The sequence below is a fragment of the Hemicordylus capensis genome, chromosome 3, assembly GCF_027244095.1.
Source record: "Hemicordylus capensis ecotype Gifberg chromosome 3, rHemCap1.1.pri, whole genome shotgun sequence".
Lineage (NCBI taxonomy): Eukaryota > Metazoa > Chordata > Lepidosauria > Squamata > Cordylidae > Hemicordylus > Hemicordylus capensis.
The window spans coordinates 210,015,909-210,030,518 of NC_069659.1; the positions used below are offsets into that span (position 1 = coordinate 210,015,909).

At 42.5% G+C, this 14,610-nt stretch overlaps 1 protein-coding gene and 1 long non-coding RNA gene across 4 annotated transcripts in view; one reads left to right on the top strand and one right to left on the bottom strand.

Annotated features, from left to right (window-relative positions):
* ZCCHC24 (zinc finger CCHC-type containing 24) overlaps window positions 1-14,610 on the bottom strand; it is a 236,967-nt gene that overhangs the window by 162,443 nt on the left and 59,914 nt on the right. For 2 of the 3 annotated variants that reach the window (XM_053309604.1, XM_053309607.1), the window contains exon 2: window positions 11,165-11,365. In XM_053309604.1, the coding sequence (XP_053165579.1) occupies window positions 11,165-11,365 (201 nt within the window). Of the gene's footprint in view, window positions 1-9,633; window positions 10,132-11,164; window positions 11,366-14,610 lie in introns of those variants that run through there. The other variant, XM_053309606.1, reaches the window with a different exon arrangement.
* Window positions 3,819-6,023, top strand: LOC128350834 (uncharacterized). Its single transcript, XR_008319466.1, has 2 exons — window positions 3,819-3,882; window positions 4,781-6,023. It is a non-coding gene; the product is annotated as an uncharacterized LOC128350834 (long non-coding RNA).

Sequence of the window (14,610 nt, forward strand, 5' to 3'; positions counted from 1 at the left end):
CCTCCACTCATCATCTCAGGCCCTGCTCATGACCCTGCCACTAACAGAGATCCGGTTGGCGGGGACTAGAGACAGGGCCTTTTCAGTTGTGGCCCCTCGGCTTTGGAATGCCCTCCTTTCGCCATGCTCCCTCCCTCCCAGTGTTTTTAAAAAACATCTCAAAATGCACCTTTTTAAGGAAGCTTTTTAATGCTCCATTATTGTTTTGTTATAGCTGGTAGGTTCTTTCGTTTTAAAAATTTTTCAGTTTTAATTTGAACCTAATAATTGTGGTTTTTAATCTGACTTTTTTTAAAAAAAAATTACTTTTATTACTTTTATTGTATCTGTGTCTATCTTATTGTTGTGAGCTGCACCGAGCAGTAGTGCACTGTAGGGATGGGGTATAAATATTTTAAATAAATAAATAAAATAATAACATAATAAATAAATAAACTTATCCCTTTTATAGATCTCCATCATTCCCCTCTCTCCCTCCCGACATTATCAACCACTGGACAATAAAAAGACAGCCAGTTATTAGATTAACTGCTGCACACATGACTAGAGTTTGATCAGGGCCCTTGTGTTTAAATTGAATTTACATAAGAGTTTGGGAATCTCGCAGGTTTAAGACCCCTCAACTCAAAGTAGCTTTGCCTTTGGATAGCAAACAGTTGCAAGGTCCTTCTGTGTGCTTGCCACCGAATCCAGCCCTTTGTTCCAAACTGAATCATCTTTGTGCTTTCAGCGGGTGAGGGAGGGTGGTTGGTTGGAAGCCAAAGCCTCCTATACAGTGGCATAGAATGCATTAATTTTATGAGAGGACCAGAGATATGTACTCTGCTACATCTAATGGACGATAAAGAGACCTACCAGTCTAACAAGAATTGCTCTGTATTTTTAAAAAATGTATATGGCAAGATTTGCCTCCCTGGCTTAGGACCTACAGCATGAATTAGATTTTTAGTTTTAATTGTTTTTAATGTTGGATACTAAATCATTTTTTAATCATTTTTAATCTTGTTTAATTTGTATTGCTGGCTGGCTGGGCTCAGGCAGACAGGCATAGGCAATGGCATGGCATCATTATGGCAACTTGAGGCATGCCATGCAATGCAAACTAGTTCTCTCTCTCTCTCTTCAGTGAGGCAGAAAGGCAAATGAGTAACTAACTGTTGAATGAATTGAAAACCCCACCTTGAACTCCCCTCCATCCGTGCCCCTTCTTCTACCCTTCCCCTGGCCAATGTGGAGTCAGTGGCAAGAGGCAAAAGAGCCAATGGGGAACAAGGAGGGAATTGTCAGCAGGTCAGCCCATGCTTTAGGTCACCAATCGGAAGGCTGGAAGGGCGGGAAATTCAAAGAGATGTCAAACACAAAATGGAGACTGACTCAGAGATCGCCACAAAATGAAGGTCCAAAACAACATAACGTTTTGTAGCCGAAACAGGGACGTTTTGTTTTGTCTACAAAACTTTTGGATTTGGAAAATCGGTGTTTTGTTTTGTCTACAAAACAACTGAAGACCCGTTTTGAGTACAAACTGTTTTGTACCTGGAACGTTTCGCACGTCCCTAGTGTGGACCTATAAAATAAAGGGCTATTGTACATATCAGCTGCTTAGTGGCAAGGGGAGAAAAGGGAGCATGAAATGCAGCCATAAGCTTCCCCTCTTGAACAGGTAATTAACTCTGCTGCAACTTATTTTACACATATGCAGCCTGAGCTCTTGAATCGAGAATTGTACATAAACTACCAGCAATTCCTCATCCAGTTAGGCATATGTTTACGGAAGCCCCTGGCTGGACTGGGGCAGCTGTGTATTCATATAATGTCTGCAAGTCTCGGGTCAGGAATTGCTCCTCAGTGCCATCCTTGGCATGCAAGTTCACCAGATGCCTTCCCTTCTTTCTGTGACTATCTTTCTAGCAGTCCCTCTAACATGAAGTAAGAAGAGGCCGCTGGCAGACTGGTCAATGGTTCTATGGCTTTACTTTTAACTAGTGCTTTCTTTTGGGTTTCTCTGCCTTCATACTCCCTTAAACCCTCCTGGTCTGTTTGCTCCCTGCCTCTTTGTTCTTAGCTTTCCTGAGCCAGTCCTTTGGGATCCTGATCCAAATGTGTCTGGAGAGCAAGGAGCGGAAGGCTCTCGGCTGCTCCGGAAGAGGGTAGCCCGACTTTTTTACTCAGGAGTTTACTGAGGTTAAACAAACCTGTGATTCATTTAATCTTGTGTGAACACTCGCCACCGGGTCAAAAGGCTTCCGCCCCGCCTGCTGCCATTTCAGGCAGTGAGCTGGGGGGAAGGAGCGTCTGCACCAAGTGCGGTGGCTGCCCTAATGTGAGCAGCCACCGCACTCATGGCACGGGGCCCTCTGGGGTGAGGGAGGGGGAAGTCCTCATGCTCCCAGTGTTTGCCTTCACTGCACTGCCACTTGTGTGGCCATGCAGTGTGGTGCAGGCAAAAATGGCTGCTGCTCATCTGCTGGGAAGGCAAGCCAGCTCCTGCTTTCCCCACAGCCCTCCCAAGCGGCAGCTGGAAGTTGTGTGCACGGCCTCAGAGTGTTTTTCTAGAGGCATCGCCAATCACTGCAGGCTAAAGGCAAAGTCAGAAATATTTTTTCAGTTCAAGAAGTTATTTAGGCAAGGTGAAATGTGTAACTTATATATTCTCATTCTGAATATATTGTGGAGCTTCAGATTTTGCAAATCTGTCAGCAAGTGAATCCTTGTTTTTACTCATACACTGCCACTATATGCAAACACCGGAAAAACTACCAGTTATTCCACATCTTCAGAAGAGTCTGACTGGAAATTAGAAATGGCATTGAGATTCCAAAAGAAAAACTGTTAACAAAAACAATGTGTCACTTTACCAGAGGGTTATGAGATCCAAGTCTGCTGATAAAAGAACATCCCTCAGGTTAGGGTTATACAATCAGCAGATCCTGCAGTAAAACTGTGCCTGGACTATAACACTTCAGACAGCAAGTGAGGGATCTCATGACTGAATGCTCCCCCATATAAGAACGCCCAACATATAGAAAACTGGCATAACTAGGAGAAAGCAAGGTAGAACCTCTCTCTGGCATGCTAATTTCTATTTGTAGGGACTTTTTGGTGGGGGAGCAACCATACAGCACCACAACACAGTCTGAAATGGTGCTTTTTCTGTAGACTTTAGGTACATGATTATTGGTTTCAGAAGCATAGGGAGGTGTCGGTGGCCTGTGTGCGGCCGCCACAGCCCCCTGGCCCTGCCCCCCACAGCTGATGCGGGGGCATGGTCTCCCCTCCCAAATGGGGTCATGCAGCCCCATTTGGAAGGGTGATTGGCCCACGCTGTGTAGGCAGCGAGACCAGGAGCGGCTCTCCCTGCCTTTAAGGCAAGGAGTCACTCCAGCAGCGCTACCCTGTTTGGGACCAAAATAACGCCCCCCCCACCGGGTCTGACATCAGACGCAGGGGGCATGTCTGGGGCCACGCTTGCAGCCCCTGATTGGTGGCGGCCCAGGTTCTTTGAACCCATTTGCCTAATGGTGGCTCCAACCTGATTGGTTTTGTTTTCAGGGTTTTGTTGTTGTTATTTAATTAATGTTTATTTTAATTGAGTTGTTTGAATTTGTCAGGTTTTAAATTGGTTTTTTAGCCATCTTTTTAAAAATACTTTTTATTTTTAATTTTTGCAGGAAAAATAGGAAAGAAAAAGCAAAACAAAACCTCCATAGAATTAAGTTTGGGAACAAACATAACCATATTTCAGAAATTATTACTTCACTTAATCAAATATTTTTAAATACAATTATAAAATCACACACATTTTCAAACTTTCAGGTCTTCTACAGGAGGACCTCATTAACCACAGGTCCAGCACCCTCAGTTTCGTGTACCTGAGATCAGGTAATTGGCACCTAACCTCAGTATTCATGAGAAAAAAAACCACAGTGAAAAAAGGGTTAAATCCACATATCGGGATGGCTGGAAATGACATTGGAGGTAATTTCTGGCCACAATTTTAAGTTCGGGAGCCATTTTATGGCTCATTTAAATTTTTAAAAAAATTAAAAACAGCAAAAAATCTGCAATTTTCGGCTGATTTTTTACTCTTGGGGGGCATTGCATGGAAACCATTTCCCTACCCTTAGGAACCTAAGGGCAGATTTCCATTGCCCCAATGACGGTTTCGGTATCTGCGCTACTAGTTGAGAACGGAACCTCAGCAAATACCAAGGTTTTCCTATATTTGAAGGTTTGGGGGCATCAATGGAATTTTAAAAGGGTAACCAATGCTCCAGAAAGAAACACTTATAACTGGGATGAGCAGAGACCTTTAGTTGGGAAGAGAGCTTGTTCTGTACCAGCAACTAAAACTAATAGCTGTTAAAACTATTAACATTCGCAGAATGGTGAAAGATATATTTTAATAAAAATAAATAAATAGACCATTGAGGAACAGGAGGCTAGGTAGGTAGTTGTAAAGGAGAATTTTTGAAGAGGTAGAAGTGTTAATCTGTTGCAAAACAGTCTTGCTGCACCTTAAAGATTATCAAAGGTTTTTCAGGATAAACATTTGCAGACTTCAATCCACATCTGATGAAGTGGATTGTAGTCTGTGAACGTTTATGTCAAATAAATTTGTTAGTCTGTAAGGTGCTACAAGACTCTCTGGGTTTTTGTTTTAAATGAAAAAGAATGTCTCTTTGAAGTGGAGAATTCTGTCAGTCAGACCCGGGGGTGGGTGGGACTGGTTTTGAAATTGCCTTTTTAGAAAAATGGTTCATCTCTTTATTTTATACAGATGTAATAAAGAAGAACTGAAACTGAAGGGGGGCAAATGGAGAAGACTGTAAAAGCTGCAATGATGACATATTTTTGCAAGAATCTGATCTTCTATTTTCTCACTGAAGTTACTTATAATGCCGGCATGCAGAAGTCATCTAGAGGCTAATGGCCACTGCATGAAAAATGAATGACATTTTTTTCTACTGGTTTAAATGGGAATTGGAGGTGCCCCATGTTGAGGTAACATTTGAAGAATGCAAACACAGAGCTCCTCACTGGCTGGCTAGCTTTAGCTCTTGTATCACTTACACCAGATGGGAGACGTCAACAGGCAGCTGCATTCTCTCACCAACACCATCTCTCACACCATACACCCACCTCACTCCTCAAACAATTTAGACTCTTATTTGCAGAACCACATTCTAGTAATAACTTTATTAGGAACAACCAAAATGACACAATATCTTGAGCAGCTAGCTTTTGAGTTCTTAAGAACCTTTCATCAGGCTGGATGGGAAGAAAACCAAAGCGGGGTTGGGGGGAGCTGGGTCTGGTGACGTGGCCCCAAAAGGCCTGCATGTTAGTCTTAGGATGGGGTCTAGGAAAGTTATGCAGACTCACGCTGATCAGACTCACAAGGTGGTAGACATGCTTTCAGGCTGTACCCACAGCTTCTAAGATGAAAAAGAGTCAATAATGCCTGTACCCCCCATTTAAAAAAACAACAACTCATATCTATGAGTTTACTCTGTTCTGTCTCCAACACATTTGAAGTGGTTGCTGATCTTGACCCATCCTAAAAGTCAAATGGCCTTGGAAAGGGGATGCAAGAAGAAAACCTTGACAGAGAAAGAGGTAAAGCAAGAAGACACAGACACCAGGGGCAAAAAAGTATTCAAAAGCCTTCCAATTATTCTTCACAGATTTTCCTAGAAGCCACAGGAGTAGTATCAAACCTCAAAGATGAAGAAAATATGACCACACATAAAGAAGTGACTTTCCTAGACCTGTTAGGACAAAAATTCAAAGAGTAACAATGGGGTAATTCCAGAAATTCAACAGAATTGAGATGCGCATTTTCAGTGCATTCTGGGCTCCAAATAGACTAGCAAGATAGTTAATTTGGTTCATGCTTTTGTTTGGGGCTATACCAAATATTTCCCGCTTTTGATTTCTGAGTCAAAAACTAATGTTTTCAGTGGGATGAGAATGTCTCCTGATAATACTTAAGACTGTGGATTTTATTATTTTCCCCCCTGGCTGCTGTTTCTGTGGTGTCATTTGGCTCCTGCTTCTTTCTTCTACCTGGATTAGTCAAATGGGTTATTGTACTTAATGAAGGGATCAGCTAATGCATGGAATGGTATTATGATGCTATACAGCCAACCACGTTTAGCTGCATAATTATGACACTGAGGGCATATGAAGGCCATTTAAACAAAGAAAACATGTTTGCCAAGAGCACCAAAAGATAGGAAGGAGGTTTTTCCTTCCTCAGAAATGAGCTCCTATCCTTTAGCAAAAATGGGGCTGAGCTTACACAACTCACTTTTTTCTGTGAACATTTTTGCCACTGCCAAAAAGTGAGTTGTGTTAGCTCAGCCCCATTTTTGCTACAGGTCTCCAAATTACTATCTATGGTATTCGTTTTGTTATCATTTTTAGTATTTTTGCAACTTATATTGCTCACATCACATCACAAGTATTCTTTCCTTGAAGATCTTTCTAGACTGGAACCACCACACACACATCTGATTTCTTCTCTTCTCTGCAGAAGAATGTGGTTGGAGAAACCTTGACTTGCTATCAGCTTTTGCCTCTTTTACCTCCCTTAAGAACTTCTATAACATTATTTACTTTTTGGATTCTAAAATTTCAGCTGTTCTAGGTATCTCTCCTGGTCCTCCTGTTCTTCCTTTTTAAATCTCCAAGAAATGTGATGCACCAGATGGGTGGGAGTGCTTATTGGTTTTTTGGTGGTTGTTGTTTTGGGGAGGCATGCAAGTGGGGTTTGACATCTGGTTTCCATTAGCAGCCTTCTACATGCTGAATCAGGAATGGGAGCTCAGATTGGAGCACTACCGAGTTCTAAATTTTCTTTTAGCACCATGAAGAATCTCAATCTCAATCTCAATCTCTCTCTCTCTCTCTCAGCCCATTTAAGAGCCCAAACTAGAACTTTAATCTTCATATGGACAGCTATCTCTAGACTCAAAATAAAAATAGTCCTGCTTCATATTTTAGAATATTTAAAGTTCTTTAAAGGAGAAAAGCTTAGTGTCCAAAAACCTCTTTAAAAGTTACAAAATGGTGTGGATAGAGCCAGGAGTTGGTGGCGTTGTTCATCACTAATCATGTCAAATGCCACTCACAATGGGACTGACATGCAAGCTAGAGGAACAGTTGTTTTCTCCATCTCCTATCTACACTACAAAACCTTTTGACTACAATTCATGGAGTCCCTCAAATAATGTTGGGAATTATAGTTTGGCAGGAATTTTGAGAATGCTGAGAATTCTTGTTGAGAATTCTGTAGCTCCTTACAGACCCCTGGTTTAAGACTGTGATCTACATATCCCCAAAATAATTGCAGTTTCACAAATGACAAATGGAATATCATTATAATGCAATCCCTGCCTTAAGAGAGAGCACATGCAGCAAAGTAGTAAGAATTACTTATTTATTGCCCTATAAATAGTATACTAGTAGTATGAACAGTGGTTTTATTCCATTCTAGCTGCAATGGCATCCCCAAAAGAATCCTGGCAATTGTAGCTTGTTGAGCTGCTAAAAATTCCCCATTAGAGACACTTAATATTTCCTTGCAGAATGGCAATTCTTGGGCTTCTCTGGAAAGAAGGTCTATTAAACCAGCTTGAATCTGTGGAGTAGATATGCCTTAAATAATCCTACTTTAAACTAAAAGTAGTGACTTTTTTTCTCCCTGTAAAATGGGTTCCCCAAACTTTGAATGCATTATATGGATGGAAGTCCATTTAAATAGTAGCAGTTCCTGGCAAATATTATGATCAGAATAGATGTGCTAATGTTATAAAGCAGACTGTGTCAAAGAGCTCGGCATGGACTGAGGGTGAAAGGACAGCAAAACTTTCTTTCTTAGCACTTAAAACCATAAGGTCATGTTAGGCTTTCAGTATTTGAATGAAATGCCTTGCACACGTTCTTTCTAATATATATATATATTACAGTGTCTGGGGTAGGGTTAAGAGGCCACGAGACAGAGGGTTTGACAGCAGACTTTGGCAGAAGTCTCAGACAAATGTTTTGGCAAAAGAGTTTGAAGACACTGCCCTTTTGCTAAGAGTTGGCCTCTCGGTAAATGCTGCTGGTACCTTCACTATTAATCCACCCTTGCCCATAGTCTCAGAAACAGACTATACAATAATGCTCAGCATTACTATGGAGCATTTAGAGTGCACATCCATTATCTTAGCAATCCTGACAACATCCTTGCAGATATGACTACCTCCAGATTGCAAATGGAAGACTAAAGTTGAGACACAGCAGCTTAACTTCAGGGCAAAAGTGACATCTGAACCAGGGATTTTCTAGATCAGTGACTACACTATTTTTCAAGCAGAAGCCAATCTGGCAGCAACAACAACAACACCCTTCAATATGACAGTCATTTTGTATTGTACTGACCTCCACACAGTACTGTGCTTTCAGTGCTGAAAGGACCCTTTAAGAGAGATGGAGAGTGCTCTCTCTCAAGAGCTCTGTGGGGAAAGTGATGGGAAGGACTACTCTTCCCAGCACTCCATACACATCTTCCAAAATAGTGCAAGGGTTGAAGAGGTCGGAGTTTCCCTAAAGAAGCCCCACTGCATTGGGCAAAGTGCTAGTAGGAACAGTCCCTGGTGGGAATGATTGTCTCTACATGTTCCCAGGGGGACTGTGCAGAGTATTCAGCTTTGGCCAAAGCTTTGCACAGGCCCAATAAGCAATAAGTCAGGAAGCTGCACTTAAGGTTGTTCTGACCCAGGCCTTACAATGAATGTAAGACCACTGGCACCCAAGCCTTACAAGAAGAACACTGTCCTAGGTCACATCTCGGTTGATTAGTCACTGTACTCCAGGAGCTCTGTAAGGTTCTCTTAGTATTAGAATATACAGTACACTTCGTAGTAAATTTGGAGGCATTTGTTTCTTTCCTAGCAAGGGATTAAGCCAAGTCTAACCATTCCATTAATGGAAATTGAAACAGTTAGGGTTAATATTTTTATCAATGGCTGTGGCCCAGTTCACACATGTATGTTCATCACTTCATGAGATACAGTGCCAGGAAAACCAAAGTTGCATTTTGGAAAGGCAGAAAGTGAAGAAATAGGCTTATAATGTGAGATACTGTACTAAAGTAGTGGCTATTGTTATCATTATTTTTAAGCATTATAAGTAATCATAGCTAGTAGCTATAATATTCATAAAACAATCTTATATATGTCTTTGAATTATTTGATGCATGGATGGAATTATCCATCCATTGGATAATTATAGCTGATTAAATTATTCACAGATTAGAGCAGATTAAAATATTCACATGTATAAATTTAAATAAGTATTGGAGACCCTTGACAGATAACACTATGCTGCATGCACATATGGACACACACGCCTTACTTCATAATGGCCACCACTCTCTTTATAACACCATAGCCATCTTTTTTCCTTTGGGTAACTTTCTACACTGTGTCAAAGTCACAGGTCTGCTTTCACATGTCTTTGCCAGACCAAAATATGCTGGAAACATTCAGGCATGCATCCTTCCAGGGAAGACCTGGTGAGGACCTGGGAGTGGCTCTGCAGCATCCATGACCTTCCCCCCCAAATAGAAAGAATTCCCACACGGAGGCTTTAGGTCTTTATTTAATTTATAACTTGCCTTTCCACTCATCCAGCAGCCCAAGGAGTCTCAATTAAAAGATATCCAGTCAAAACAAAACATAAACACATACACAAAACCCACACTAGAAAAATTAGCAACAAAAATTAAAAAATCATTTTAAAAGCAAGAAGAAAAAAACCCCAGTCATTATAATATAACAGATGCAGAAAAACCTTCACCCTTAAATGTGGAACTGGCTTGCAGGAGCATGCTTGTGACTCAAAACAATACAGGAAGTAGAATTAGTTTGTTATGAGATGAAGTGCTCATCAACAATTCTAACAGGAAATCGAAAACAGGTGTGTTTATCTTTTTTTACTTCCTTTATGTTCTGCCTTTATTCTGTGAAACGCAAGCTGGATACCTAAGGATCCTTGGCAGTCTCTCCAGCCACCAACCACACTGAGACCTGCTTTTCTGACTCTGTCCACCCTTCCAACCAGCCAGGCACAAGAGTCTCTCTGGAAGCATTCAAACAGCAGTAAATTAGACTGGCAGCAAGTATCAGTATAGTCTAAGCATTGAGGCCATACCCCACAAATACATAATTTTCATATGTAGAGCTTTAATCCACTAGACAAGCTGTACAGTAGTAATTCAGAAGGTTCAAATTCCAATGCAGACACCATAGCTCCACTGGTGTGGTTCCCAAACCCAAAGCACCTTTTCTCTTATACTATCCTATTTAGCTTCCACTTAGCAGTGGCTCAAGCTATGCGGAGGTTTAAGACTAGGAATATATATTTGAATGTGCATTCCACTGAAAAGCAAATGAAAGCATATTTATTTGGATGACCATCCCAGTGTGCATCCAATTTACACCTGCAGCTCATAAAAGCAAGGCTATTTGAGATATTCTGCTGCTGTTCCATGGGTATCCAAGACCCTGTGGTGGATGATTCCATTAAAATAAAGGAACAGGTTTCACATATCCCTAGCCTGGAGTTGCTGACCAAGTCATGTTGCAACACTGATTCCCAAGAGTCAAATTGATGCTGCCCTTTCTGCTTCCTCACAGTATTTTCTGGTTGAAATGTACATTACTTGATAGTTTTAAATGAAGTGTTCCATTCAGTAACCACTGTGGAAAGACCATGGAAATGCATATAAACCACCCTGAGCCATTTTTGGAAGGGCGGTATAGAAATCAAATCAAATGAAATCAATCAATCAAAGCAAAAAAACAGTGTCACAGAAAGAGCTGGAAATTTATCTAACATGATCTTCAAAATGGAAACATCATGAAGAAGCTGCATTAAATATTTTCAAAGCAGCTTTCTTTCTTTTTCTGCCGGGTCGCAGGGGGAGGGTAAATAAATAAAATACCAACATCTTGTATTTTCCATCACCATTCAGCCATAGGATAACTAAAGCTGGGAAACCTGTCAACAGAACTATTCTGAAACCCGGCACTAGCTTCCTTCTGCAAGGAAGGAAATCAACCACTTTCTTAATGAATGGCACCGTGAACCTACTGTGACTTATAGTCCTTACCTGTGGGCAGTCTTTGATGTAGTGTCCCTTATTAAAGCAAAGATGACACAGGTAGTTGGGCGGTGGTCTCTTGCTGGGTTTTCGAGCTTCTGACGAGAGAGAGATGTCAGAGAAATGTTCGGTGAGGGAGCTCAAGCCATCCACTATATTGTTAAGCGAGCCATAAGGAGAGGCACTCTTGTATAGACTGCTGCTCAGTGCCTGCCAAAGAGAAAAGATGAAATATGGTGACTTTCTTTTTAAATTCTTTCTCTTGACTTTAGGGGGGGGGATTTAAGCAAGATTCTCAACTGAAATCAACATACATGCATACGAAATGTTTGCCTGTGAGACCAAACATTACACAGAAGGAACAATGCTAATACTTAATCAATGAGGCTGTTCTCGCACACAGCCAAAACCAAGCTAATTAAGCCAAGCCCAGTTTTGCCCATGCGTGAGAAACGGCGGGGCCTGATCGTGGCGGTGCCTCGGCGGCAAACCCACCAAGTCAGCCACCCTCTTAAACGGGGTTAAGGGAGCTAGCACTCTCTTAGCCCCATTTTTTTTAATCGTCTGGGAGATTGCGGGGCTCCCGGCCTGTATTGGGGGAAATCCCCAGAATGCACCGCACACTCGCACATTGCATTATGGGAGTTCTAGGGGCCAGGGTGACGTGTGCTAGCCAACAGCCCTCTACACTGCCTGAGGAGGCAGCTGCACATCTGGGTGCATGATCTCCACGCCCAGACCAACAGCAAGGATCATCTGCAGCAGAGGGAAGCTTTTTGAGGCTTCCTCCCCTGCCCCTTCAAGCCCTTTCTCATGGATCGTGAGAAAGGGATCAATCCATGCCACAAACAGATTAAAAAGAAAAACAAAACAATTTTAAACCACAGTCCAGTTTAAAAGCTTGGGTGAAAATGTAAGCCTTGAGAGACTTTTTTAAAGTTGTCAGAGGTGTGAAGGCTCTTTTTTCATCAGGGAGCGCATTCCAGAGTCTCGGCGCAGCAACAGAAAAGGCCCGTCTCTGAGTAGCCACCAGATGAGCCAGTGGCAACTGCAGACGAACCTCTCCATATGATCTCAATGGATAGTGGGGCTCATGGCAAAAAGGACATTCTCTTAAATACTGAAGACCCAAGCTGTTTAGGGCTTTATAGGTTATAACCAGCACCTTGTATTTTGTCTGGAAACTGATTGGTAGCCAGTGTAGCTCTTTTAGTATAGGAGTAATATGGTCTCTCTGAGATGACCTAGAGACCAACCTGGCTGCAGCATTCTGTACAAACTACAGTTTCTGGACTACATCTACTTTGCCCTTCCCTCTTCAGATACCATAAATGCACCCACTGCAGCACATCCCTTCTAGATTATTTTTTTAAAGACTAGTTGAATTGCAAGGCTAGCCTACTTCCTTCCACAGAGTAGAGATGGGAATATTGCTGCAGAAAGCCCCTGCTAGAACAGTGCTAATAGTCTGTATCATTGCCACAAGAAGGAGAAGGCCTCCAACTGGTTGTTTCCTGACAAATTGAAGGCTCTTTATGAACAGTTTTAAGAACTCTTGTGACAGAGATTCTTTGCTTATAAGATACAAGATTGTCAGACTGAGCAGGTCAAACCCCATAGCTCAAGAAGCAAGCAAGCAAACAAACATAAACAGCATAGTTTATTCAACATAGACTCATTGACACTAAGGGGTTATTTTCCGAGGTTGTATTTCCCACAATCATTGTGTGGTTAGAACTTTGACGGAAAATGTCAAAGCACTGGCCCCCCACATAAGAGAACATTCCTGGCATCCAAAGCTATTCAAAGGGACAATGTTAAAACCTGGAAAAAGAAAGAACAAGAAAAATCAAAAAGTAATTGTTCATTTGTGACTGGTTAAAGAGACCTTAAACACAGTGTTCTGGGTTTTATCGTCAAGTGGTAACAAGGAGAACTCAGATCTACATCTGTCTTCAATTTTTCTGCGGGAAACCTGCTGTGATTTAACTGTTCCCTGACGAATGCCGCCTTGTCGTCTTTCACCTCCTTGGGATGGCCGCTCACTAGTTCAAAGGTCAAACCCAGCAAAAGCTGAGCTTTGCCATTTTGTAACTTGAAACCAGCAGGAAACTCAAAATCACTTGGATGGAATTAATCTTTCTAATAGTGGTAGCAAGTTTTTATTCTTTCTAATGCCTTTTAGTGGTTATTTGGATGTTGGAAAATGAGTGGATTGCTTCTGTCGGGGGAGAATGCTTTGCATGGAGAAGGCCATTTTCTGCAGACCAGGATGAGATTGCCTGTAGTTGATAATTTCTGGAAAATTTTGTTCTCAGCAAACTCCTGATTCTACTAGGCTGCACTGAGGAAATGTCATATTCTGCCAGGCTCCACCCACAACCTGCAATGCTGGCTACACTTCTGCCGCACACGATTCTGCCCAGGGTCCTTCCTTTACCATCCAGATTCCAACCTTGACTCAGCTCCTGAGTTCCCAGGTTCTGCTCAAGCTCCATTTCACCCTGGCTGTGCCTCCTAGTTCCACTCAAGGGGAAAATCAAAAGGCAAACACACACATTAAAAGATATAGTTTTCACATCTGGAGGCCTACCTTTCTAAGCAGACACAAGCAAGACCTAGAGGAGGCCTAAGCAACTAATTTTTCATATATTTATTTCTCTAAGACGTACCCGTGATTAATCTCATGTATGGCAGCGGGTGGGCAGCCAGCCGTGACTGGCAGGCGGGAGGACAGAGTGGCTGCAACCGGCAGGCAGGCCTGGCAGGCAGGTGGCTGGAGTGGCCACCGGGAGGAAGCATAGTGGCGGGCCGGAGGCGGCGGCAGGCTGACCAGCCGCCAGAAGGAAGCACGGCGGCAGGCCAGAGGAGGCGGCAGGCCAGTGGGCTGTCAAGAGGAAACACGGCAGTAGGCCAGAGGCGGCCGGCCACCTGCCAAGAGAAAGCACAGCAAGGAGGAGGCCAGCCAGCCAGTAGGAGGAACTGCAATGGCAGGCCAGAGAAAGAGGACGGACTGACGGCCAGCCAGTGAGCAAAGGCAGCCGCCAGCGGAAGGTGCCAGGCTGGAGGAGGTGGTAGGCGGAGGGTGGGCAGCCGACTGAAAATAAACACCGGCGGACAGTGGGTGGGGGGAGGAAAGAGATAACAGCTGAGGCAAATTAGAGGTGCAAGTGCTCTGTGCCTGGCCCAGCTAGTTTTGTTTATTTTTGTATTTGTTTTTGGCTGCCTTTTGTCAATTGATTCCAAGGTGGCTCGTAGCAAGTACAAAACATATCAATTAGTTGAATAAAGGAGAAATTAAATAAATAAATAATTCTTAATTAACAAGTTGAAAACAAAAGACTAAAACACAAAGTAAAAACAGAAGAAGTGCAAAATAAAACAATAAATAGTAGCTAAGAAATCCACTATGCGGCCCAAAGGCCTGAATGAAGAGTGTGGCCTTACCCCAGCAA